The 23,596-nt window shown below is 49.7% G+C and overlaps 1 protein-coding gene across 7 annotated transcripts in view; it reads right to left on the reverse strand.

Annotated features, from left to right (window-relative positions):
- The window catches only part of LOC119953154 (caytaxin-like), a 119,042-nt gene that overhangs the window by 13,608 nt on the left and 81,838 nt on the right, over positions 1-23,596 (reverse strand). For all 7 annotated transcript variants that reach the window (XR_005457972.1, XM_038777077.1, XM_038777075.1 and 4 more), the window contains 2 exons: positions 23,394-23,525; positions 395-481 (listed from right to left, as the gene is read on the reverse strand). Coding sequence is in view for 6 of the 7 variants with exons in the window: in XM_038777077.1 (XP_038633005.1) it covers positions 395-481; positions 23,394-23,525 (219 nt within the window). In the remaining variant the exon portion in view is untranslated. The remainder of the gene's footprint in view (positions 1-394; positions 482-23,393; positions 23,526-23,596) is intronic.

The following is a 23,596-nucleotide window of genomic DNA, read 5'->3' on the forward strand; positions in this document are numbered from 1 at the left end:
TTTAGTGTGTGTGCACTAACCTTCATTGTTACCACTGAGGCCCACTTGTGCAGCATAATCTTCTGTCAGAAAACTGAATTATGACAAGCTCAGGATGATCCTGAAGCCAGAATTGTGTGCTGGGCTTACCCTGCTATTTCCAGTGGGACACACTGGATATCTGCGAGGAGCAAGAATCCTGGCTGATTTCCCCATTCCTCTCCTTTGGCGCTGCCCCTCCCCCTACTGTGATTCAGGATGAGATCAGATTTTATTTCTTTGGCTTCGGAGTTCAGTATTCTATCCAGTTACCGGCAGACTCTATGTGTGCATGTCTGAGCATTTTATAGTAAGCTTAATATAGACAGGGTCAAAGTCACATGGGATGGAATATTCCATAGTTATAAGTAGTTACCTAATGAACGGTCTGGAGATTGCCAGCACAGTCCTAATAAACCAGGACGGGTGAACAATTATTAATGACTTCAGGTTCTTCCTTAGCCTGTAGGCAAAAAACAGCCAATGGTAATAAAGAATTTCATAAAAGACCACAAAGTAAATAGATGATGGAGGTCAGCTGGCCTATCTAGCGCAATCTAATTACAGTAAAAAGAGATGACCCCTACATCAAAGTACCAGACTGCCTCTTAAACAACACCATTGTGTTTTGTCAGCAAACATAGTAGCTAATTTTCACGCACAACAAGGTATCACAGAATAACTGTTAAGTCATCTATTTTACAGTCACGTTAGCAGAATGATGAATGCTTCCTGGGAGAAAGAGAACACACAATGCCCGAATTTGAATAGTGTTGGAACTTTTTATGTTCACCTTAACAGACTGATAGGGCCTTGTTTTAGGCCCCACATGACAGACGGCACCTCAAACAGTGCCACGCTCCCTCAGTCCTGCATTGAAATGTTAGCTGAGATGGTCTGCTCTGGACGAAACACAGACTCGCAATGTTTTGAAACAGGAACCTACCAATTGAGCCACACTAATACTTTTGTCAGAGATCAAATGAAGAAGAAACAGCACCGAATCCGAACACAGGCCATATCCCAGAGTTGGGTAGACCATGAATGGAGGACCAAATGGGAGATGGAGCAGCAAGTCTGCTAAGGTAATAGATGAAGGGGAGGTGAGCTGAAATTGGTCCCAAACTGTGCTGTAGATGCCATTGCCTTGAATGAACTTGTGATAGTTCCTGTTTTTGAGAAACGGATTTTATGCTTTTGATAAGTAACTCAGTCTGAAAACAAACCCAGCACCGAGACACGCTAACTACTAAACAAAATTTTTATTACATCTCTGGAGTTTTGTGACAGCACTAAATGTAACAGTGGGAGCTTAATAAGGGCCTTTTTAGATACAATAAAAAAGTGGAGTTGAGGTTTTGTCAATCTAAATTGAATCACTTCCATCAATGAATGGGCTGCTCTCCACAGTATGACAATATATCCTCTGCTCGTGTGCTGGCATTGGAAGCTGGTGCTTGCCAAACCACTCATCAAAACCAGCAAACTTCCCATCTATAAACAAATCCCCAAAACGCTCCAACTCCTCCTCCCTCCATGTCCTAAACGACGAGTCCAAGGCCTTCGATACAAAACGATGATTTCCACAGATTGGGGCCAACAACAACATAGCACCCAGCTTAAAATGATACCTATATTGACTTCATATTCTCAAGGTGGCCACCATCGCCGGACTGAAAGTCCATTTTGCGCGGGAGAACGGAAGGGGAGTCATAACCAGAACGAGAACCTAATCAGGCATTCCTCTCCATTTGCCCCAACATGGACTCCATCCCTCTGTACCACCCCTGCACATTCTCAATATTCGCCATCCAATAACAAAATAACAGATTGGGCAAAGTCAGACCCTTGACTGCCTATCCCTTTGCAAAAACACCCTGTGATTCCGTGAGGTTTTGCCCACCCAAGTAAAAGAAGATATTGTTTTACTGACTTTCACAAAGAATGATTTAGGAAGGAAAACTGGAAGGCACTAAACCAGAAATAGAAACTTTGGGAGGATATTCATCTTTACCGACTGAACCCTACCCATCAAGGTCAGCTGAAGGTTTTCCCACTTCCTCAGATCAGCCTTCACCGCATTGACTAGATCCCCAAAATTCAGTTTATGGAGCAAGGCCCAATCATAGCCACCCGGATTCCCAGATAATGGAAGCTGGACCTGGCCAGGCGAAAAGACAACCACCCCAGATCGGCTCTCCTCCCTGGGAGATTCATCAGAAAGCATTCGTTTTTGCCCAAGTTCAATTTATACCCCACTAAGGAGCCAAACCTCCCAAGCAGCATGGTAGCACAGTGGTTAGCACTGTTGCTTCACAGCGCCAGGGTCCCAGATTCGATTCCCGCTTGGGTCACTGTCTGTGCGGAGTCTGCACGTTCTCCCCGTGTCTGGGTGGGTTTCCTCCGGGTGCTCCCCCCCCCCCCGAACCTCTCTATTCCCCTCCACTTCGTGGATGAATTCAATGCTATGGCCAGAGGATCAAGTGCTAAGATAAACAATAGAGAAGACAGTGGATACCTTTGCCTCGTTCCTCTCATCAGGTTGAAATACTTCAAACTCAAAGCATTCATATGGATGATTGTGGTGAGGGCCTTATATAAGAGCTGGATCCGGATCCAAGCTATAAATCTAGGCCCAGAACCACATCTCCCAAGGATCTCAAACAAATAACCCCACTCCACCCTGTCAAACGCCTTTTCCGCATCCAATGAAATAATCACCTCCGGCTCAGGGACTTGAGAGGGGGACAAAACAACATTAAGCAGTCTCCGAACATTGGCCGTCAACTACCCACCCGTAATAAACCCCGTTTGCTGCTCCGATATAACCCCTGGGAGGCAGTGCTTCAAGCACATAGCCAAGACCTTCACTAACAACTTGTATCTGCATTTAGTAATAATATAAGACAATACAACCCACACTCTACCGAATTCTTATCCTTCTTTAAGGTCATGGAAATCGACGCCTGCACCAATGTGGCCAACAACGTCCCCCGAGACATAGAATCCTTAAATATTTCTAACAGCAATGGAGCCAGCTGTCCTGAAAACTTCTTGTAAAACTCAATCGGGAATCAGTCCGGTGCTGGGACCTTATCCGACTGCATCAGGCTCGTGCATTTCATTTTTTAAAAAAATAATTTTTATTGAAAAATTTTGAATTTATACAACAATAACGCACCATAGTAAAATACCAACAATAACAATAATATTAACAATCATAAACATTCGCCCCACCCCCATGCACAACACAGCATTTTAACAACAACGCAAATTAACACAATATAAAGTTACAGAATAGAAACTACAGTAAGGAACACCCCCCCCCCCCCACCCCCGGGTTGCTGCTGCTATTGACCAAGATACCTATCTTTGTGCCAGAAAGTCCAGAAAAGGCTGCCATCGTTTATAGAACCCTTGTATTGATCCTCTCAGGGCAAATTTGACCCTTTCCAGTTTTATAAATCCCGCCATGTCATTGACCCAGGTCTCCACACTTGGGGGCCTCGCATCCTTCCACTGTAGCAGAATCCTTCGACGGGCTACTAGGGACGCAAAGGCCAGGACACCGGCCTCTTTTGCCTCCTGCACTCCCGGCTCTACCGCAACTCCAAAAATCATGAGTCCCCACCCTGGTTTGACCCTGGATCCAACCACCCTCGACACCGTCCCCGCCACCCCCTTCCAGAATTCTTCCAGTGCTGGGCATGCCCAGAACATATGGGCGTGGTTCGCTGGACTCCCCGAACATCTGGTGCACCTATCCTCACACCCAAAGAACCTACTCATCCTAATCCCGGACATGTGGGCCCGGTGCAGCACCTTAAATTGGATGAGACTAAGCCTCGCACATGAGGAGGAAGAGTTGACTCTCTCCAAGGCATCCTCCCAAGTTCCGTCCCTCTACTTGTCGCCTAGCAAACGCCTTCACCTGCAAGTATCTGAACATGTTCCCTTGGGGAAGGCCAAATTTATCTTCCAGTTCCCCCAGGCCTGCAAACCTCCCGCCAATAAACAGGTCCCTCAATTTGCTGATGCCCGCCCTTTGCCACCCCCTAAATCCCCCATCCTTGTTCCCCGGGATGAACCGATGGTTGCCACCCAGTGGAGCCTCCATCGAGCCCCCTGTTTCCCCCCTATGCTGCCTCCACTGTCCCCAGATTCTTAGGGTCGCCGCCACCACCAGGCTCGTGGTAAACCTCTTAGGGGAGAGCGGCAACGGCGCCGTTACCATGGCACCCAGGCTCGTACCTCTACATGACGCCATCTCCATTCTTTTCCACGCCACCCCTCCCCCCTCCATCACCCATTTACGCACCATTGACACATTGGCCGCCCAATAGTACCCCAGAAGGTTGGGCAGCGCCAGCCCGCCTCTATCCCTCCCTCGCTCCAGGAACACCCTATTCACTCTCGGAGTCCCATGCGCCCACACAAAGCTCAGAATACTGCTAGTCACTCTCCTAAAGAAGGCCCTGGGGATAAAGATGGGCAGGCACTGAAAGAGGAACAGGAACCTCGGAAGCACCGTCATTTTGACGGACTGTACCCTCCCCGCCAACGATAATGGCAGCATGTCCCACCTCTTGAACTCCTCCTCCATCTGATCTACAAGTCTGGTGAAATTATGCTTGTGAAGAGTCCCCCAGTCCCTGGCCACCTGCACCCCCAGGTACCTAAAGCTCTCCCCTGCCCGCCTAAGCGGGAGCCTACCAATTCCTTCCTGTGCATTTCATTTTTTTTTAAATGTTAACTTCCGGTGGCAGCCATGGAGGGGCATGTCGCACATTTGATAGCTCCCGCCTGTGGCGGACTTTTGGACCTTTCCCCCCCCCCGGTTTTTACCGGATTTTATGGGATAAATCGATGAATAAATCGATATGGGGCAGCAGGGTAGCATGGTGGTTAGCATAAATGCTTCACAGCTCCAGGGTCCCAGGTTCGATTCCCGGCTGGGTCACTGTCTGTGTGGAGTCTGCACGTCCTCCCCCTGTATGTGTGGGTTTCCTCCGGGTGCTCCGGTTTCCTCCCACAGTCCAAAGATGTGCGGGTTAGGTGGATTGGCCATGCTAAATTGCCCTAGTGTCCTAATAAAAGTAAGGTTAATGGAGGGGGGTTGTTGGGTTACGGGTATAGGGTGGATACGTGGGTTTGAGTAGGGTGATCATGGCTCGGCACAACATTGAGGGCCGAAGGGCCTGTTCTGTGCTGTACTGTTCTATGAGTGAGACAGTAAGGAGAAATCCCCATCCTGTATGGAGAATTGGACCAGAAGTGGCCACGTGAGAAGACAAAGTCCTATAAGGAAGACACGAGCAGAGCTGGCAACGCGGGAAAGCATGGCGGAGAGCAAGGGCGACGGGGAGACGGCACAGTGGTCGACGGAACAGCTGGTGAAGTTTTTCAAAGATTGCTTCGTCAAGCTGAAGAACGACACGCTGGACCCGATTAAGGCTTTGATTGATCAAGTGGTGCAGAATCAAGAGACCCATGGAAGAGCGATCCAGGAGGTGGAGTAAATGGTGTCCGAGCACGAGGAATACATAACCGTGCTGGAGACCAAGGTGGAGATGATGAATGACCGCCAGAAAAGAATGCAGGAGAAGCTGGAGGACCTAGAGAACAGGTCCAGGAATCAGAATCTTAGAATTGTCGGCCTCCCTGAAGTCAGTGAGGGATCGGATGCGAGGGCCTATGTGACAGACATGCTGGATAAGTTGATGGGGGCTGAGACGTTTCCTCGGCCCCTGGCAGTGGATAGAGCGCACAGAGCCCTCGTGAAGAAGCCCCGAGCGAACAAGCCGCCGAGTGTGATGGTCGTACACTTTCACCGATTCCTGGACAAGGAAAACGTTCTGCGGTCGGCCAAGAGAGAACGGAGCAGCAAGTGGGAGAATTGCGAGCTGCACATTTATCAGGACCTGAGCGCAGATTTGTCCAAGAGGCGAGCTGGGTTTAATCGAGCAAAAGTAGCCCTCTTTAAGAAGGGGGTGAAGTTCGGGATGTTGTTCGGGACAAGTTCAGCCTGTCTGTGGGTCACACATGAGGAACGGGACTTCTACTTTGAAACACCAGGAAAAGTATGGACTTTTATTAAAGAAAAAAGACTGGAGGTGAACTAAAAGACACTGAAGCCTTGGAGAGTACTGTGGTGGCTATTTGTTGTGCTGAGATGTGTAAGTATAAGTAGGGTTATGTGTAATAAGGGGCTGTTTTGATGGCGAAAGTTAACTTTGTCTTGCAGGGAGCTGGTCAGAGGGGGGGTGGTCTTTGGGGCTGGTTCTGTTTTCTGTTTTTGTGTTTCTTTTTCTAAAGGGGCTGTTTCTTCACTGTTTTCTCTGATGTTTGTTTACTGAGGAATATGGTGCTTTGAATATGTTTGTCCAAGTGGGGGGAGAGAACAATGGGGAGACAGACTGCTTGGTGCCAGGGGCGGGCGCTATCAAGTCAGCATGGGTCTGCTGACTCTCGGAAGCGCAGTGGGGAGTGAGCAGGTGTTAAGCTGGAGCTTGACTTGGGGGGGGGGGGGTTCTAGTGCTGTTGCGGGGGGGGGGGGGGGGGGGAAGAGAGCTGCTTTGCTGACAGGGGAGGAACTGTTACTAGGGGATACATGGGAGGTCGGGAACGAAGCCCGAGGGGGGCTCGAGGAGGCAGGGGGTGTGGGCTGAAGGCTGGCCTAAAAAGAGTGATGGCTAGTTGGCGGGGGTTGAGGGGGCGGGAAGCCCCCCGACCAGGCTGATTACATGGAGCATCAAAGGGTTGAATGGGCCGGTCAAGAGGGCTCGCGTGTTTGCGCATTTGAGGGGGCTGAAGGCGGACGTGGCAATGCTACAAGAGACAAACCGAAAGGTTATAGACCAGACGATACTGAGAAAGGAGTGGGTTGGCCAAGTATTCCACTCAAGGCTGGACCCAAAGACCAGGAGGGTAGCGATCTTGATCAATAAACGAGTGGCATTCGAGGCAGGGAACATCATATCAGACAAGGGGGGTAGGTACATAATGGTGAGTGGGAAGCTGGAGGTGGTACTCGTGAAAATATATGCTCCGAATTGGGACGATGTGGAATTTATGAGGCAGGTGTTAGGTAAGATCCCAGACTTAGAGTCACATAACCTGATTATGGGAGGAGATTTTAACACAGTCATTGATCCGGAAGTGGACCGATCAAAATCCAAGACAGGGAGGATGCCTGCCACGGCAAAGGAATTGAAGGGGTTTATGGAACAGATGGGGCAAGTAGACCCATGGAGGTTTGCACGGTCAAGGGCGATGGAGTTTTCTTTTTTCTCCCATGTCCACAAGGTATACTCTCGCATTGACTTTTTTGTTCAGAGCAGGGTGCTAATACCGGGGGTGGATACTGAGTACTCGGCAATCGCAGTGTCGGATCATGCCCCACATTGGGTGGATCTACGAGTTAGTGGGGAGAGCGGGCAACGCCCGCTGTGGAGACTGGATGTGGGGCTGCTAGCGGACGAAGCAATCTGTGGGCGGGTTAGCAAGTCCATCCAGAACTACCTGGAAACAAACGATATGGGGGAGGTCTCTGCAGCAACGGTTTGGGAAGCTTTGAAGGCAGTGATCAGGGGGGAATTAATCTCGATACGGTCCCACAGAGAAAAGGCGGAATGGGCTGAGAGGGATAGGTTAGTTAAGGAGATACTCCAGGTGGACAGGAGATACTCGGAGGCCCTGAGGGAGCGGCGGAGATTACAGGCAGAGTTTGGGCTGTTGACTACAGGGAAAGCAGTGGAAAAATTGAGGAAGGCAAGGTTGGCGATTTATGAGTATGGGGAAAAGGCAAGCAGAATGTTAGCACCAACTCAGAAAAAGGGAGGCGGCCAGGGAGATATGGAAAGTAAAGAGTAAAGGCGGGAATACTGTCCTGGACCCAGTGGGGGTGAATGAGGTGTTTAAGGACTTTTATAGTAAATTAGATGAGTCGAAGCCTCGACTGGGGTGGAGGGGTTGAGGCAGTTTTTGGATCAGTTGAGGTTTCCGAGGGTGGAGGAGAATCTGGTAGAAGGGCTGGGAGCCCCAATTGAGACTGAGGAAATAATCGAGGGGTTGGAGAGCATGCAGCTGGGCAAGGCCCCGGGGCCTGACGGTTATCCGGTGGAATTCTACAAGAGATATTGAGCCCACTGCTGGCAAGGACATTTAATGAAGCAAGAGAGTAGGGAGTCCTCCCCCCCCCCCCCCCCCAACCCCTCACACCCACCCCCCAAACAATGTTGAGGGCCTCGATTTCATTCATCCTGAAACGGGAGAAGGATCCGGAGCAATGCAGGTCATACAGGGCAATTTCTCGACTGAATGTGGACACCAAACTGCTGGCTAAGATACTGGCTACAAGGATAGAGGATTGTGTCCTGGGGGTGATAGGGGAAGACCAGATGGGATTTGTAAAGGGAAGACAACTCAAGGCCAATGTTTGAAGGCTTTTAAATATTATTATGATACCCTCAGAAGGAAAGGAGGTGGAGGTGGTGGTAGTGATGGATGCGGAAAAGGCTTTTGATCGGGTGGAGTGAAATTACCAGTGGGAGGTGCTGGGAAGGTTTGGGTTTGAAGAGGGCTTTATTGACTGGGTGCGGTTGCTCTATCAGGCACCAGTAGCGAGTGTGCGTACAAACCGGCTTAGGTCGGGGTATTTTAAACTACACCAAGGGACGAGGCAAGGGTGCTCCCTCTCCCCATTACTGTTTGCTCTGGCCATACAGCCATTGGCCATGGTGTTAAGACCCTCTAGGAACTGGAAACGGCTGGTTTGGGGGAGGGTGGAGCATCGGGTCTCACTTTATGCAGATGATCTACACTTGTACATTTTGGACCCGTTGGAGGGGATAGGGGAATAATGTGAATCTTGGGGTAATTTGGCAGCTTTTCGGGGTATAAATGGAACATGGGGAAGAGTGAGTTGTTTGTGGTCCAGGCAAGGGGACAGAAGAGACTGGGAGAGCTGCCGCTTAGAATTGTAGGAAAGAGCTTTCGATATCTGGGAATCCAGGTGGCCCGGGAATGGGAGGTACTGCACAAGTTAAACCTATCCCGGTTGGTAGAACAAATAAAAGGGGACTTGAAGAGATGGGACATGCTCCCGCTATCACTGGAGGGGAGGGTACAGACCGTGAAAATGACGGTCCTCCCCAGATTTCTGTTTGTCCTTCAGTGCCTCCACATCTTCATCCCAAAGGCCTTTTTCAAGCGGGTAAATAAGGTTATTTCGGGCTTTGTGTGGGCGAGTGAAGAAAGTGTTGCTGGAGCGCAGTCGGGGGGAGGGTGGGTTGGCGCTGACGAACTTCTGCAATTACTACTGGGCGGCTAATATAACCATGTTTAGGAAGTGGGGGTCGGGGTGGGAGCGGATGGAGGCGGCGTCATGCAAAGACACAAGCTTGGGAGCACTGATAACGGCACCTCTTCCATTCTCACCGGCCCGATACTCCACAAGTCCGGTGGTGGTGGCGGCTCTGAGAATCTGGGGGCAATGGAGGAAATATAAGAGAGTGGCGGGAGCATCGGTTTGGACCCCGATTTATAATAATCATCGGTTTGTACCGGGTAGGCTGGGTTCTGGAGATGGCGAAGGGCAGGAATTAGAAGGATGGGGGATCTATTTATAGATGGGAGCTTCCCCAGCTTGAAAGCCTTGGAGGATAAATTTGAATTGCCAGCAGGGAATGGGTTTAGGTATTTGCAGGTGCGAGACTTCTTGAGAAAACAGGTTCTGGCCTTCCCGCTCCTGCCGCCACAGGGGATACAGGACAGATTGGTCTCCAGTACCTGGGTGGGGGAGGGGAAGGTATCAGATATTTACCAGGAGCTGTGGGATGTGGAGGAAACTCCGGTGGAGGAGCTCAAGTGGGAGGACGAGCTAAAAGGAGAGATAGAGGCGGGTCTGTGGGCGGATGCCCTAAGCAGCGTTTATACATCCTCATCATGTGCCAGGCTTAGCCTGATACAATTCAAGGTAGTCCACCGGGCACACATGACTGTGGCCCAGATGAGCAAGTTTTTCGGGATACAAGACAGGTGTGCGAGGTGCGCGAGAAGCCCAGCAAATCATGTCCACATGTTTTGGGCATGCCCGAAGCTTACAGGGTTTTGGCAGGGTTTCGCTAAGGCAATGTCCACGGTACTCAAAACACGGGTGGTGCCGAGTCCGGAGGTGGCGATCGTTGGAGTGTCAGAAGAGCCGGGAGTTCAGGGGCGAAAGAGGCCGACGTCTTGGCCTTTGCCTCCCTGGTAGCCCGGAGACGGATCTTATTAATGTGGAGGAACTCGAAGCCCCTGAGACTGGAGACCTGGGTTAGTGACATGGCTGGGTTTCTCAGTCTTGAGAAAATAAAGTTCGCCTTAAGAGGGTCAATGGTAGGGTTCACCCGGAGGTGGCAGCCGTTCATCGACTTTCTCGGGGAAACTGTCAGCAGAAGCAATATTCCAAAGGGAGGGGGGGCAGATTGTTGTTTCATGGTTGGGATTTGTGAAGATTGGGATGGTGGGGGGAAATGTTTATTGTACCATGTTCATGGCATTGTTATTGTTATTATTATAAAAACTTGCAAATACCCGAATAAAGATTTTTATTTTTTAAAATGTTTTTATTAAGTTTTTAACATATTATACAAAATTACAACCCATACAAACAAATAACTTGAATAAAAATACCCCCCACAACCTTCTAAAACAACAAAAATTCCTTCTGCTCTAACAGCTAACAATGACCAATTCTCTGAAAGACAATATAAACGGTCGCCATCTCCGGTAAAACCGGAGCAGCACGGTAGCATTGTGGATAGCACAATCGCTTCACAGCTCCAGGGTACCAGGTTCGATTCCGGCTTGGGTCACTGTCTGTGTGGAGTCTGCACATCCTCCCTGTGTGTGCGTGGGTTTCCTCCGGGTGCTCCGGTTTCCTCCCACAGTCCAAAGATGTGCAGGTTAGGTGGATTGGCCATGCTAAATTGCCCTTAGTGTCCAAAATTGCCCTTAGTGTTGGGTAGGGTTACTGGGTTATGGGGATAGGGTGGAGGTGTTGACCTTGGGTAGGATGCTCTTTCCAAGAGCCGGTGCAGACTCAATGGGCGGGTGGCCTCCTTCTGCACTGTAAATTCTATGATCTAACCCTTCAATCGACCCCCTCAGTGTATTTGACCGTCTTGGGGTGCAATAACTCCCTCAAATCCCCTAGCCACGCCAAACCATTTGGCGGTGTTGCCAACCTCCAGCCCAACAGAATTTGTCGCCGTGCCACCAACGAGGCAAAGGTCACCTGTCCGCAGGTCCGGCAAATCCAAAACGCCAAAAATTAGCCACCGGGGGGCAGAGTTCTAGCTCAATATTTAGGATCACCGACATGGTGCGGAAAAAGGACCTCCAGAAACCCGCAGCTTAGAACTGGATCAGAACATGTGCCCCCTCGAGCAGTGCTCGCACCTAGCCTCCACCCCCTCACAAAACCGACTCAGACTCGCCTTAGTGAGGTTCGCTCAAAATACTATCTTTAACTAGAAACGACTCAGTCTCGCACACGACGACGTAGCACTCTGCAGCGACTGACTCCATACCCCCTCCTCCAGTACTGGCCCCAACTCCTCCACCCATTTCACATTCAGCCCTTCCACCAAACTGAACACTTCCCTTGCCATCGGACATGCCATCCTCCGACCCAGAAAAGGAGAGAATCCGCTCCAATAAAGGAAGGTGGCTGCACTACCAGGAAAGCTGGAAAAAAACCTCTTGACAAAACTCCGCATGTGGAGGTACCGAAACATAGAAAATCGAAGCACGAGGAGGCCATTTGGCGTTTCGAGCCTGCTCCGTCATTCATTATGATCATGGCTGATCATCAAGTTCAATACCCTGATCTCGCCTTCCCCCATATCCCTTTAGCCCCATGTCTGAATCTAACAGCCCAAATTTCTCCTTCAACTTCTCCAGGCTGGCAAACCGCCCCTCCAAAAATAAATCCTCCACTCTCTCCAGCCCTGTCTCCCTGTTTAGCACAGGGCTAATTCGCTGGCTTTGAAAGCTGACCAAGCAGGCCAGTAGCACGGTTCGATTCCTGTAACAGCCTCCCCGAACAGGCGCCGGAATGTGGCGACTAGGGGATTTTCACAGTAACTTCATTGAAGCCTACTCATGACAATAAGTGATTTTCATTTCATTTCCCTCCATGCACAAAATGTGGCATCCAGCCTTACACATTGCTTCTACCTCAACGTCCTGTTGGCTAGCTCCCCCTCCCCCAACGATCTTCCACAACAACTGCAACATGAACTTTGTCGAGCTCGAGTCCGCCAGACCCTCCAGCAACCCAACCACCCTCAAGTTCTGTCTTCTAGACCGATTTTCCAAGTGGTCCACCTTGGCCCTTAACAATTGTTTATTAATTGGCTGCCACCCGCACCATTCCACTTGCAGGGAGGCGATCTGATCCCTCTGCCAAGACAGAGCTGTCCCCAACTTTCAGTTCCACGCCCTGCACCTTCAGCAACTCATCTGCCTTAGCCAAGGCGACTTGAATCAAGGGTATCGCTGCCTCAATCGCTTTCTCATGGTCCTCCGAGACGTCCTGGTGTAGTTTCTGTAGCTCTATCACAAGATGCCTTTCAGCATCTCAGCAGTTAGTGGAGTCGACCCTGATACTGCAGAAGCCTTCACCATTGTTTTCCAGACAGGGCTCTCAAAGTTTCCTCATTCAACGATAATTCCTTATTTTTCTGCTGCCTTGTCCTGTATCTATTGGGCATCCCCTTGATGTGGGGATACTTAACCCATCAATATGAACAAACTTCAGCCCAAATTTCCGACATAAATTCAGGCAAAATGGGCTTAAATAAAATTCTCTGGCAGGAGCCACCTCATGTGCGACTGCTCCACTACGTGTCGCCACTGGAAGCCTCAGGAGCCTATCTTGACAGGAATGATGATGGGATATCAAACATCCTCCATTGTGAGATTAGTTGCAAACCATTAACTAATTACGTGGATAATGTAAACATCGATACTGATAGAAACTGGCTTATAAGCGTAAATACCTTATTAACCCACAAGGGGAGCTCAGTGAATCAGTTTGGGATGTGAACCATAGAAGGAGAACCATAGAGGCGTAGCAGGAGACCATTCAGCCCATTGAGTCTGCACTGACCCTCTGAAACAGCACCCTACTTAAGCCCACAATCCTTCCCTATCCCCATAACTCCACCTAACCCGCACATCTTTGAAAACTAAGGGGCAATTTAGTGTGGCCAATCCAACTAACCTGCACTTCCTTGGACTGTGGGAGGAAACCGGAGCACCCGGAGGAAACCCACGTAGACACGGGGACAAAGTGCAAACTCTACACAGTCACAGATCGTAATTGAACCCGGGTCCCAGGAGCTGTGAGGCAGCAGTGCTAACCACTGTGCCACACTCTGAAGTTCAGATGGATGCCATCTCAGTCAGAAAAAGGAAGGACCAGATTTGAAAATTCACCGTAGGTGGAGAAATGGGGCTAACATTATATTTGGCAGGAAAGTGGAGTTAAGGCCACAATCAGATTAGCCATGATCTTATCAAATGGTGGCGGAACATTTGAGTGGTCGAATGGTGTAACGTTCTTAATGTATACATTTGTCTCTTTGTATAATTGGTTTTATCGGCAAGATATATCCTCACTTCAGGAGTCCATCTACAGCTTCATCTGCAGCAAAGCAAGTAATAAGCCATTGTGAGTTTATCAGCAGAAACTTCCAACCTTTATTGTCTTCAGTGAACCAAGCGTGAATTCTCATGCTTGCAACGCTTCCAACTACCACCCCGAAGAATCAGCGCAATAGTGACTTTCGAACTTTTTTTTTTTTTAATTTTGTTTTTAAATTTTAGAGTACCCAATAATTTTTTTTTCCCCAATTAAGGGGCAATTTAGTTTGGCCAATCCACCACACCTGCACATTTTTGGGTTGTGGGGGGTGAGACCCATGCAGACATGGGGAGAATGTGCAAATTCCAGGGCCGGGATTTTAACCCGGGTCCTCAGCACCGCAGTGCAAATGTTAACCACTGTGCGACATGCCGCCCCTAGACTTTCAAACTCTTAAAGATGCGAGTACATGCTACATCTTCAGAAATCATCTTTTCTTGTGTGTGCGCGCGTGGGTCTTGTGTTAACGAGGAGTGAGTGTTGTTGCAATTACACTGCCGGTGTTGGGAAAATAAGCATTTACCCTACTGATTTAAAGCCTGCTTTGTGTCTATTCTGAAATATCACAGCACTGAAGGGGTTAAAACACTCATTTTGTTGTGATCAGTTGAGAAGTGGGGAAAAAGGGAAATTATCCCACATCTCCCCCCTGTCCATACCACTTTCATCACCTTAGACTCCAACTATGTTTTTCAGCACCCTCGTCTCTATTCCCTGGCCTGTCAGACGACTGAAAACATTTATTGTTCTTTTTGTGAGGGTAACCTTTTGAATGTACAATTATATTTTTTTGTCCCACCTCCTTATTTCAATAGTGTGAATCTTCTTATACTGATCACTACCCATTTACAGTGATTGGTATAATTCATTTTGTGATCCTCACAGTTCATTTATATTGATTAGTACAGTTTATTCATAGACATTGCTGCAAATCGTAAGTGCTGATTGGTGTAATTCACTTACAGTAACTGGTGCACTTTAACTTATTGTGAATATTGCAGTTAAGTTACAGAGCTCATTGCAGTTCAGTTCTGGTCACTGCCGTTTGGTTATAGCAGTCCTTGCAACTTAGTTATAGTGATCAGTGCTGTTGCACTCTTAATTGGCCTAGCAAGCCACTAAGTTGTATCAAACCGCAGCAGCAAACTTAAATAATAATAAAACTAGACAGACTACCAGGTATCAACCTAGGCACTGGAAATACAAAGGCACACCCTTCCCAATTAACCCTGCAAAGTCCTCCTCACAAGCATCTGGGGACTTGTGTGCAAATTGGGAGAACTGACCTCTGACAGCAATGCCTGACAGTCATACTCACTGAATCATACATTCCAGCCAATATCCCAGACTCCTCCATTACCATCCCTGAATATCTCCCAATGGCACAACAGACACAACAGGTGGCGGCAACATCTTCGTATAGAGTCACGAGGGAGCAGCCTCGGAAGTCCTGAACATTGACTTTGGACCTTACAAAGTCTCATGGTGGCAGGTCAAATATACGCAAAGAAACCTTCTGCTGATTACCACCTACTCCCTTCCTTAGCCTGCCTCCATGGAATATCATACTGTGCATAGCAAAGACATAGTAGAATGTACTCTGGTTAAGGAACTTCAACGTCCATCACCAAGAGTGACTGAGCTGGCCAAGTCTTGAAGATGATACCTAACAGGCTGGGCCTGCGGCAGATGGTGAGAGATCCGACACGAGGGACAAAGCTACTTTGTCTTGCTGTCACCAATGGATCTGCCCATCACAGTATTGGCTTTAGTGACCACCTCACAGCCCTTAACGAGACCAAGCCCCAGCTTCAATCTGAGGATACCCTCCATCATGCTGTGTGACATGACTACTCTCCTAAACGGGATAGATTCAGAACAGATCAAACTACTCTAAACTGGGCATCCATGAGGTTCTGTGGACCATTAGCAGCAGCAGAATTCCATTCAACCACAATCTGTAACTTCATGGCCCGGCATATCCTTCACTTTACCATTACCACCAAGCCAGGGAGGGTCAACCCTGGTTCAGTGAGGAGTGTAAAAGAGCAGCAGCAAGCATACCTCAAAATAATGAAGTTACAACATGCGGAACGTACAATAGACAGAGCTAAATTATAAATCCACTGGATCAGGTCTAAACTCTGCTGTCCTGCCACAACCAGTCACGAAGAGTGTTGGACAATTAAGCAACTAACAAGAGGAGGTGACCCCACAAACACCCCTAACCTCAAGGCCGACAGAGTCCAGCAGGTCAGTGCAAAAGACAAGGCTTTAGCATTTCCAACCAGCTTCAGCCAGATGTGCCAAGTGGATAATCCATCTTGGTCTCCTCTTGAGGTCCTCAGCATCACAAGTGCTAGTTTCTGTCAATTCAATTTACTCCATTAAGAAATGGCTGATGATACCAGATACAGCAAAGGCTATGGGTCCTGACAACATCTCGTCTATAGTACGGAAGATTTGGATTTCAGCCACACCCCAAGACAAGCTGTTCCAGCACATGATAACAATCACATCTCTGACAACAAGGTATATAGCGCCTTTAAAGTAATGAAATGTCCCAAGATGCTTCACTCTGAACATTATAAAATAAAGCATGACACAGCCACATTTGGAGATATTTGGTCAGCTGATCAAAAGCTTAGTTAAAGATATAGGTTTTAAGAAGTATCTTAAAAGGAAGAAAGCGAGGCAGAGCAGTGGAGATATAGGGAGGGAATTCAAGAGCTTGGGGCCAAGACAACCAAACGCATGGCCACCAGTAGTGGAGCAGTTATAACTGGGAATGCACAAGAGGCCAGAATTGGAGGAGTGCAAACATCTTGGAGGGTTGTTGGTGATTATTGAGATCGGAAGAGTCAAGGCCATGAAGGGATTTGAAAACTAGGATTGGAATCAAGAGATTGCTTGAATGGGAGGCAATGTAGATCAACAAACACGGGGGTGACAAGGGAACAGGACTTGCGTTGAAACAAGCACCAGAGTTTTCGATGACGGTGGACAGAATGTAGGAGGTCAGCTAGGTGTGCATTGGAATAGTCAAGTGTTGAGATACCAAAAGCCCTGATAGTGTTTCAGCAATAGAGGAGCTGAGAAGGTCAAAGTTGGATAATGTTATGGAGGGAAACAGGGGCTCTTAGTGATGTCATGAATATGAGCTCAGAAGTTTGTCTCAGGGTCAAGTGTGACACCAAAGTTGTGAACAGACCAGCTTAATCTCAGACTTTAAACAGAGAAAGGGATGGAGTTGGCAGCTAGGGAATGGAGTTTGGACTAAAAACAATGGCTTCAGTCTTCTAGATATTTATTTGGAGGACATTTCTGCTCATCCAGTACTGCATGTTGAATAAGCAGCCTGACAAGTTAGCAAAAATGGACGAGCCCAGGGAGAATCTCTCGACACCAAGCACAAGGATATGGTTGTTGGAGGCCAATATCTCTGCCTCAGGACATCAATGCAGGATCTCCTTGGGGTAGTGTCCTGGGCCCAATCATCTTCACTTGTTCCACTGATGAATAGCTCCTCTAACTTAACATCAGCACCCATTACGCAGTACCATTTGCAACTCTTCAGATACTGAAGCAGTCTGTAACCCCACGAAGCAAGACCTGGACAATATTTAGGCTTGGGCTGATATGTGGCAAGTAATTCACACCACACAAGTGCCATACAATGACCTTCTCCAACAAGATAGAATATGACCATCTCTCCTTGACATTCAATGACACTACCATCACTGAATCTCCTTCTATCAAAATCCTGGGGTTACCATTACCCAGAAACTGAACTGGACCTGCCACATTCATACTATGACCACAAGAGCAGGTCAAAGGCTAGGAATCCTGTGGTGAGTAACTTACCTCCTGACTCCCCAAAGCCTGCCCACCATTTACAAGGCACAAGTCAGGAGTGCAATGGAATACTCTCCACTTGCCTGGATAAGCGCAGCTCCAACAACACCATCCGGGACAAATCTTGATCAGGGTCGTATCCACCACCTTAAACATTCACTTTCCCCACCACCAGTAGCAATATATAACATTTATAATTCAGCAACTCACCAAAGGTCATTCAAACTCATAACCACTACCTCGAATGACACATGCAGCAGATGCATGGGAGGATGTGACGTTCCTTCCAAGTCACACGCCATCCTTATTTGGAACAAGATCACTGTTTCTTTACTGTCACTGGATCAAATCGTGGAACTCCCTTCCTAACAGCACTATGGGTGTACTTGCAAGCTCTGGACTACAGTGGTTAAAGAAGGGACTCATCAGCATTTTCTCAAGGGCAATCAGGGTTAGGCAATAAATGCTCATCTAGCCAGTGATGTCAACACCCTATGAATTTTTTTTTAAAATCCTGTTTATACACAATACTAGATTTAAAATAGCTTTATTGCTGGTTGGATCCATATGTGTTGTTCGAGGCTAATCTCTGCAACTTCTGTAATTGCACCGTCATTTTGTAGTGTGTGATCAGAAGTGAAGACAACTCTCCGAGTGTGGTCTGAATGGTGAAACACCTCAAAATAACAAAGAACCTGCTACCCCACTGCTCTGGCTTATGTACAGCAGCATTTTGTTAGAGAAGGTTTGCACTAATAATGTGAATAACACACAACTGACACAGGCTGAGCTAAATACAGCTTTGAATTTTAAATATGAGCATTGAAATTCAAACACCTAAATGTAAACGCACATGGCTAAGTTTAAAGGACATCGCCAGGAGAAGCAAAATTGGATAATTCTCAACAAGACTTTGATTAGTGGTTTTCGCAGAAAATGTTTCAAATTGCACAATTTAATCACTGTAAATAATACAAATTCCAAAATTTCAAATTAAATTCAACCTATTCAGTCACTGGAGAACACTGGTCCTGCCAAAGATTAATTAAGATTATGTGGAGGAAACAAGAGAATTGATGCACGATCAATTGTACAAAGACTAAGGTTGGATACAACTGTGGCTTTATTACAGTAAGATGTGTGGCCTCCCACAGCAGCTGGCGAAATGGCTGCTGAATAGAGGATACGCTCCTCCTACTGGGCGGAGCCAGCAGGTAGGGGCTACCGGCGAACCTGTAGTACAGGTCCTACCTTACATCACCTAATACAGTTGTAACAGTGGTTCACCACATTCACCCCCTGTTAAAAATGAGTCTGGCGGGGATGGTGGAGAACTATATACAGTAGTGAATTTATGTACAGTGTTTTATCAGGGAAAAGAAAAAAAAATGTCATTTGAAAGTCCGGTGCCAGTTAGCGATTCAACCGGCCTGGTGCCTTGACGTTTCGCTGGGAGCGACGTAGCGGTAGCGGCGATGCCGATGCTGGCGATGTCGATGCTGGCCTGATGCTGGATGACTCCGGGAGTGTGCTGAAATCCTTTTCATCCTCTGGCGTGGGCAGGAGAAGGAGGGATGGTCCTGGTGGGGTTAATGTTGGGAGCGCCGGGGCAGGGGAGGGTGGCGCCGGGCCGGAGAAATGTGTATGGGTGGAACCTGCTGGTGCCAGGTCCCTGAGGGAGACAGTATCTTGGCAGCCGTCAGGGTATGCCACATAGGCTTACTGGGGGTTGGCATGGAGCAAGTGCACCCTATCCACCAACGGGTCCGCCTTGTGGACGTGCCTACGGAGCAGGACTGGTCCTGGAGCTGCGAGCCAAGTGGGGAGTGACACCCCGGATGTGGACATCCTGGGGAAGGCAAAAAGACGTTCATGGGGTGTGTTGTTAGTGGCGGTGCACAGTAGTGACCGGATGGAGTGTAATGTATCAGGGAGGACCTCCTGCCAGCGAGAGGCTGGGAGGTTCCTGGACCGTAGGGCCAGTTGGACGGCCCTCCATACCGTCCCGTTCTCGCTCTCTACCTGTCCGTTTCCACGGGGGTTATAGCTGGTCGCCCTGCTGGAGGCGACACTCCTGCTGAGCAGGAACTGACACAGCTCATCACTCATGAATGAGGATCCCCTGTCACTGTGGATGTAGGCGGGGAAACCGAACAGAGCGAAGATTGTGTTTAGGGCTATGATGACGGTGGCAGATGTCATATCGGGGCATGGGATGGCGAAGGGGAATTTGGAGTACTCATTGACCACACTGAGAATATACGTGTTGTGGTCGGTGGAGGGGAGGGGCCCTTTCAAATCCACGCTGAGACATTCAAAGAGGCGGGAGGCCTTCACCAGGCAGGCACGGTCCGGCCGGTAGAAGTGCGGCTTGCACTCCGCACAGACCTGACAATCTCTGGTGACTGTTCGTACTTCCTCGACGGAGTAGGGCAGATTGCGAGCCTTGACAAGATGGTACAACCGTGTGACCCCCGGGTGACAAAGGCTGTCGTGTAGGGCCCGGAGTCAGTCTACTTGTGCGCTGGCCCATGTACCTCGTGATAGGGCATTTGGGGGCTGGTTGAGTTTGCCGGGGCGATACAAAATCTCGTAATTATAGGTGGAGAGCTTGATTCTCCACCTCAAGATTTTATCGTTTTTGATCGTGCCCCGCTGCGTGTTGTTAAACGTGAAGGCTACCGACTGTTAGTCAGTGAGGAGAGTGAACCTCCTGCCAGCCAGGTAATGCCTCCAATGCCGCACAGCTTCAACGATAGCTTGGGCCTCTTTTTCGACGAACGAGGGCCGAATGTCTGAGGCATGAAGGGTGCAGGAAAAGAATGCCACGGGTCTGCCTGCCTGATTGAGGGTGGCGGCAAGTGCGACGTCTAATGCGTCGCTTTCTACTTGGAAGGGCAGTGTCTTGTCTACTGAGTGCATCCCGGCCTTGGCTATATCAGCTCTGATACGGGCAAAGGCCTGTTGTGCCTCGGCCATAAGGGGAAAGTGGATGGACTGAATGAGTGAGCGGGCCTTGTCCGCATAGTTTGGGACCCACTGGGCATAGTAGGAGAACCCCAGGCAGCGTTTGAGGGTCTTGGGGCAGGGGAAGCTCCATGAAAGGGCGCATGCAGTGGGATCGGGCCCCAGAACTCCGTTCTGGACCACATAGCCGAGGTTGGCTAAGCAGGTTGTGCTGAACATGCACTTCTCCTTGTTGTAGGTGAGGTTGAGGAGAGTGGCTGTGTGGAGAAATTTGGCAAGGTTGGCGTCGTGGTCCTGCTGATCGTGGCCGCAGATGGTGACGTTGTCTAGGTACGGGAAGGTGGCCCGCAAACCGTACCGGTCGACCATTCGGTCCATCTCCCTTTGGAAGACCAAGACCCCGTTAGTGACGCCGAAGGGAACCCTGAGGAAGTGATAGAGCCGACCATCCACCTTGAAAGCAGTGTACGGATGGTCCGATTTACGAATGGGGAGCTGGTGGTAGGCGGATTTGATGTTGATCGTTGAGAAGACCCGGTACTGCGCAATCTGATTGACCATATCAGATATGCGTGGGAGGGGTACACGTCGAGCTGCATGTACCGATTGATGGTTGGGCTATAGTCCACGACCATTCTGTGTTTCTCCCCAGTTTTAACGACTACCACTTGGGCTCTCCAGGGTCTGTTGCTGGCGTCGATGATGCCTTCCCGAAGCAACCGCTGGACCTCGGACCTGATGAAGGCCTTGTCCTGGGTGCTGTACCGTCTGCTCCTGGTAGCAACGGGTTTGCAATCCGGAGTTAGATTGGCAAAGAGGGAGGGTGGGTCGACCTTTAGGGTCGCGAGGCCGCACACAGTGAGGGGTGGTAGGGGCCCGCCGAATTTGAGGGTAAGGCTCTGGAGATTGCACTGGAAGTCCAGGCCTAGTAGTAGTGCAGCGCAGAGATTAGGAAGGACGTCGAGGCGGAACCGCCCTGGACCGTGAGAGTGACCGTGCAGAACCCTCGGATCACAACGGAATGGGATCCGGAGGCCAGGGAGATTCTTTGAATGGTGGGGTGGACCGCGAGGGAGCAGTGCCTTACCATATCCGGGTGGATGAAGCTTTCGGTGCTCCCGGAGTCCAGCAGGCAAGAGGTCACGTGACCGTTGATTCTCACACTGGTCGAAGCGGTGGGCAGTTGTGGAATGCTGTTGAGACTGGTCGATCGTCACTGAGGTGAGCTGCGGTTGGTCGTCACTGGTGTCAGAAGATGGAGAGCGTTGGGGGCCCAGATCGTGGAATGCTCTCGGCGTCCATGCCCCGTGGGGAAGACAAGATGGCGGCGCCTGAAGATCCTGCGGGGGACAAGATGGCGGCGCCCATGGGCCGCACGTTGCGGGGGCTGGACAAGATGGCGGCACCCATGATCCGCACGTGGACTGAGGGGGGGGGGGGGCGCCCACTGGCCTCTCGCGGCCCCGGGAGGTGAAGATGGCAGCGCCCACTGGCCACGCCCCGGGAGGTGAAGATGGCGGCGCCCACTGTGTGTAGGTCGGGGGGAGGGGGTGATAGCGGCGACTGTGCGGGCCTGGCACACCGCGGCGAAGTGCCCCTTTTTGCCGCAAGCCTTGCAAATGGCAGTGCGGGCTGGGCAGCGTTGGTGGGGGTGCTTCTGCCGGCCGCAGAAGTAACATCGGGGAACCCCGGGGTGCGCAGGTTGGCGTGTGGTGCAGGCGTGCTGGCTGGGTGAAGCCGTGGCTGGGGCGGCCGTTTGTGGGGCCCACGAGGGATAGGAGGGGTGGGCCGCGATGCCAGAGGGGTAGGCCTGAGCATTACGTGAGGTGACCGCCATGGAGAGTGCTAGCTTTTTAGTCTCAGCTAGGTCGAGCGTGGTCCCTTCTAGCAGTCTTTGGCGTATGAGGTCCGACCCAATCCCCGTTACAAACGCATCGCGCATAAGAAGGTTGGAATGTTCGGTGGCCGTAATGGCCTGACAGTCACAGTCCCGGGCGAGTGGGATTAGGGCCCGCCATAAGTCTTCTATGGACTCACCAGGGAGTTGAGAGCAAGTGGCGAGTACGTGGCTGGCGAAGAGTGTGTTCGGTTTCTGTGCGTAGTTTTCTTTGAGGAGCGCCATGGCGTCTGCGTAGTTCGGGGCGTCCTGGATCAGCGGAAACACGTTGGAGCTGAACCTTGGGTACAGAATCTGTATCTTCTAAGCCTCGGTCGGAGGGGTGATCGCTGAGTTGATATTGGTCTCAAAGCAAGCTAGCCAGTGATTAAAGTCCTTTTTGGTGTCGTTTGATTGCGGATCCAGCTGCAGGCGATGTGGTTTGATTCGGAGGTCCATCTTTTAGAAAATCTTACTGCAATAAATTGATGCACGATCAATTGTACAAAGACTAAGGTTGGATACATTTGGCTTTATTGCAGTAAGATGTGTGGCCTCCCACAGCAGCTGGCGAAATGGCTGCTGAATAGAGGACACGCTCCTCCCACTGGGCAGAGCCAGCCGGCAGGGGCTACCGACGAACCTGTAGTACAGGTCCTACCTTACATCACCTAATACAGGTGTAACAGTGGTTTACCACAATAATTTAATCAATACAATGAGAGGAAAGGAGCAACTGGGAATGGTATAATAGGGAGGAGAGATAGTCAGCAACCCAGCCGTCTGCAACCCGGCCTTCCGCAACCTGACAAACTGACCACATTCAACCCGACAGTCTGTAACCTGATTGCCAACAACCTGCAACCTGTAAAACAAGCTGCTTTGAAATAGGACTGAACCAGGTTTAGAAGTGAACAGTAATAGACTGATGGATCTTATGTCCGCTGCTGGATTTCAAACAATGATCTGTTTCCTTGAACCTACCTCCTGTCTATCATCTGATAACACTTCTTCAGCCAACCCAGGCCTGGCATCCGCCTGCGAGGAGTGGCCCCATTCAGGTACACGATCATGTAGTCTTCAGCAACCAGTAGCTCCAAGATGCTGATCACGTACCTGAGAGAGAAAGAAACAACACGTGAGGTAATCTTCCAGATATATTTGTTATAAGCACCTTCCTTCCCCCT

Source organism: Scyliorhinus canicula, chromosome 18 (genome assembly GCF_902713615.1).
Source record: "Scyliorhinus canicula chromosome 18, sScyCan1.1, whole genome shotgun sequence".
Classification (NCBI taxonomy): domain Eukaryota; kingdom Metazoa; phylum Chordata; class Chondrichthyes; order Carcharhiniformes; family Scyliorhinidae; genus Scyliorhinus; species Scyliorhinus canicula.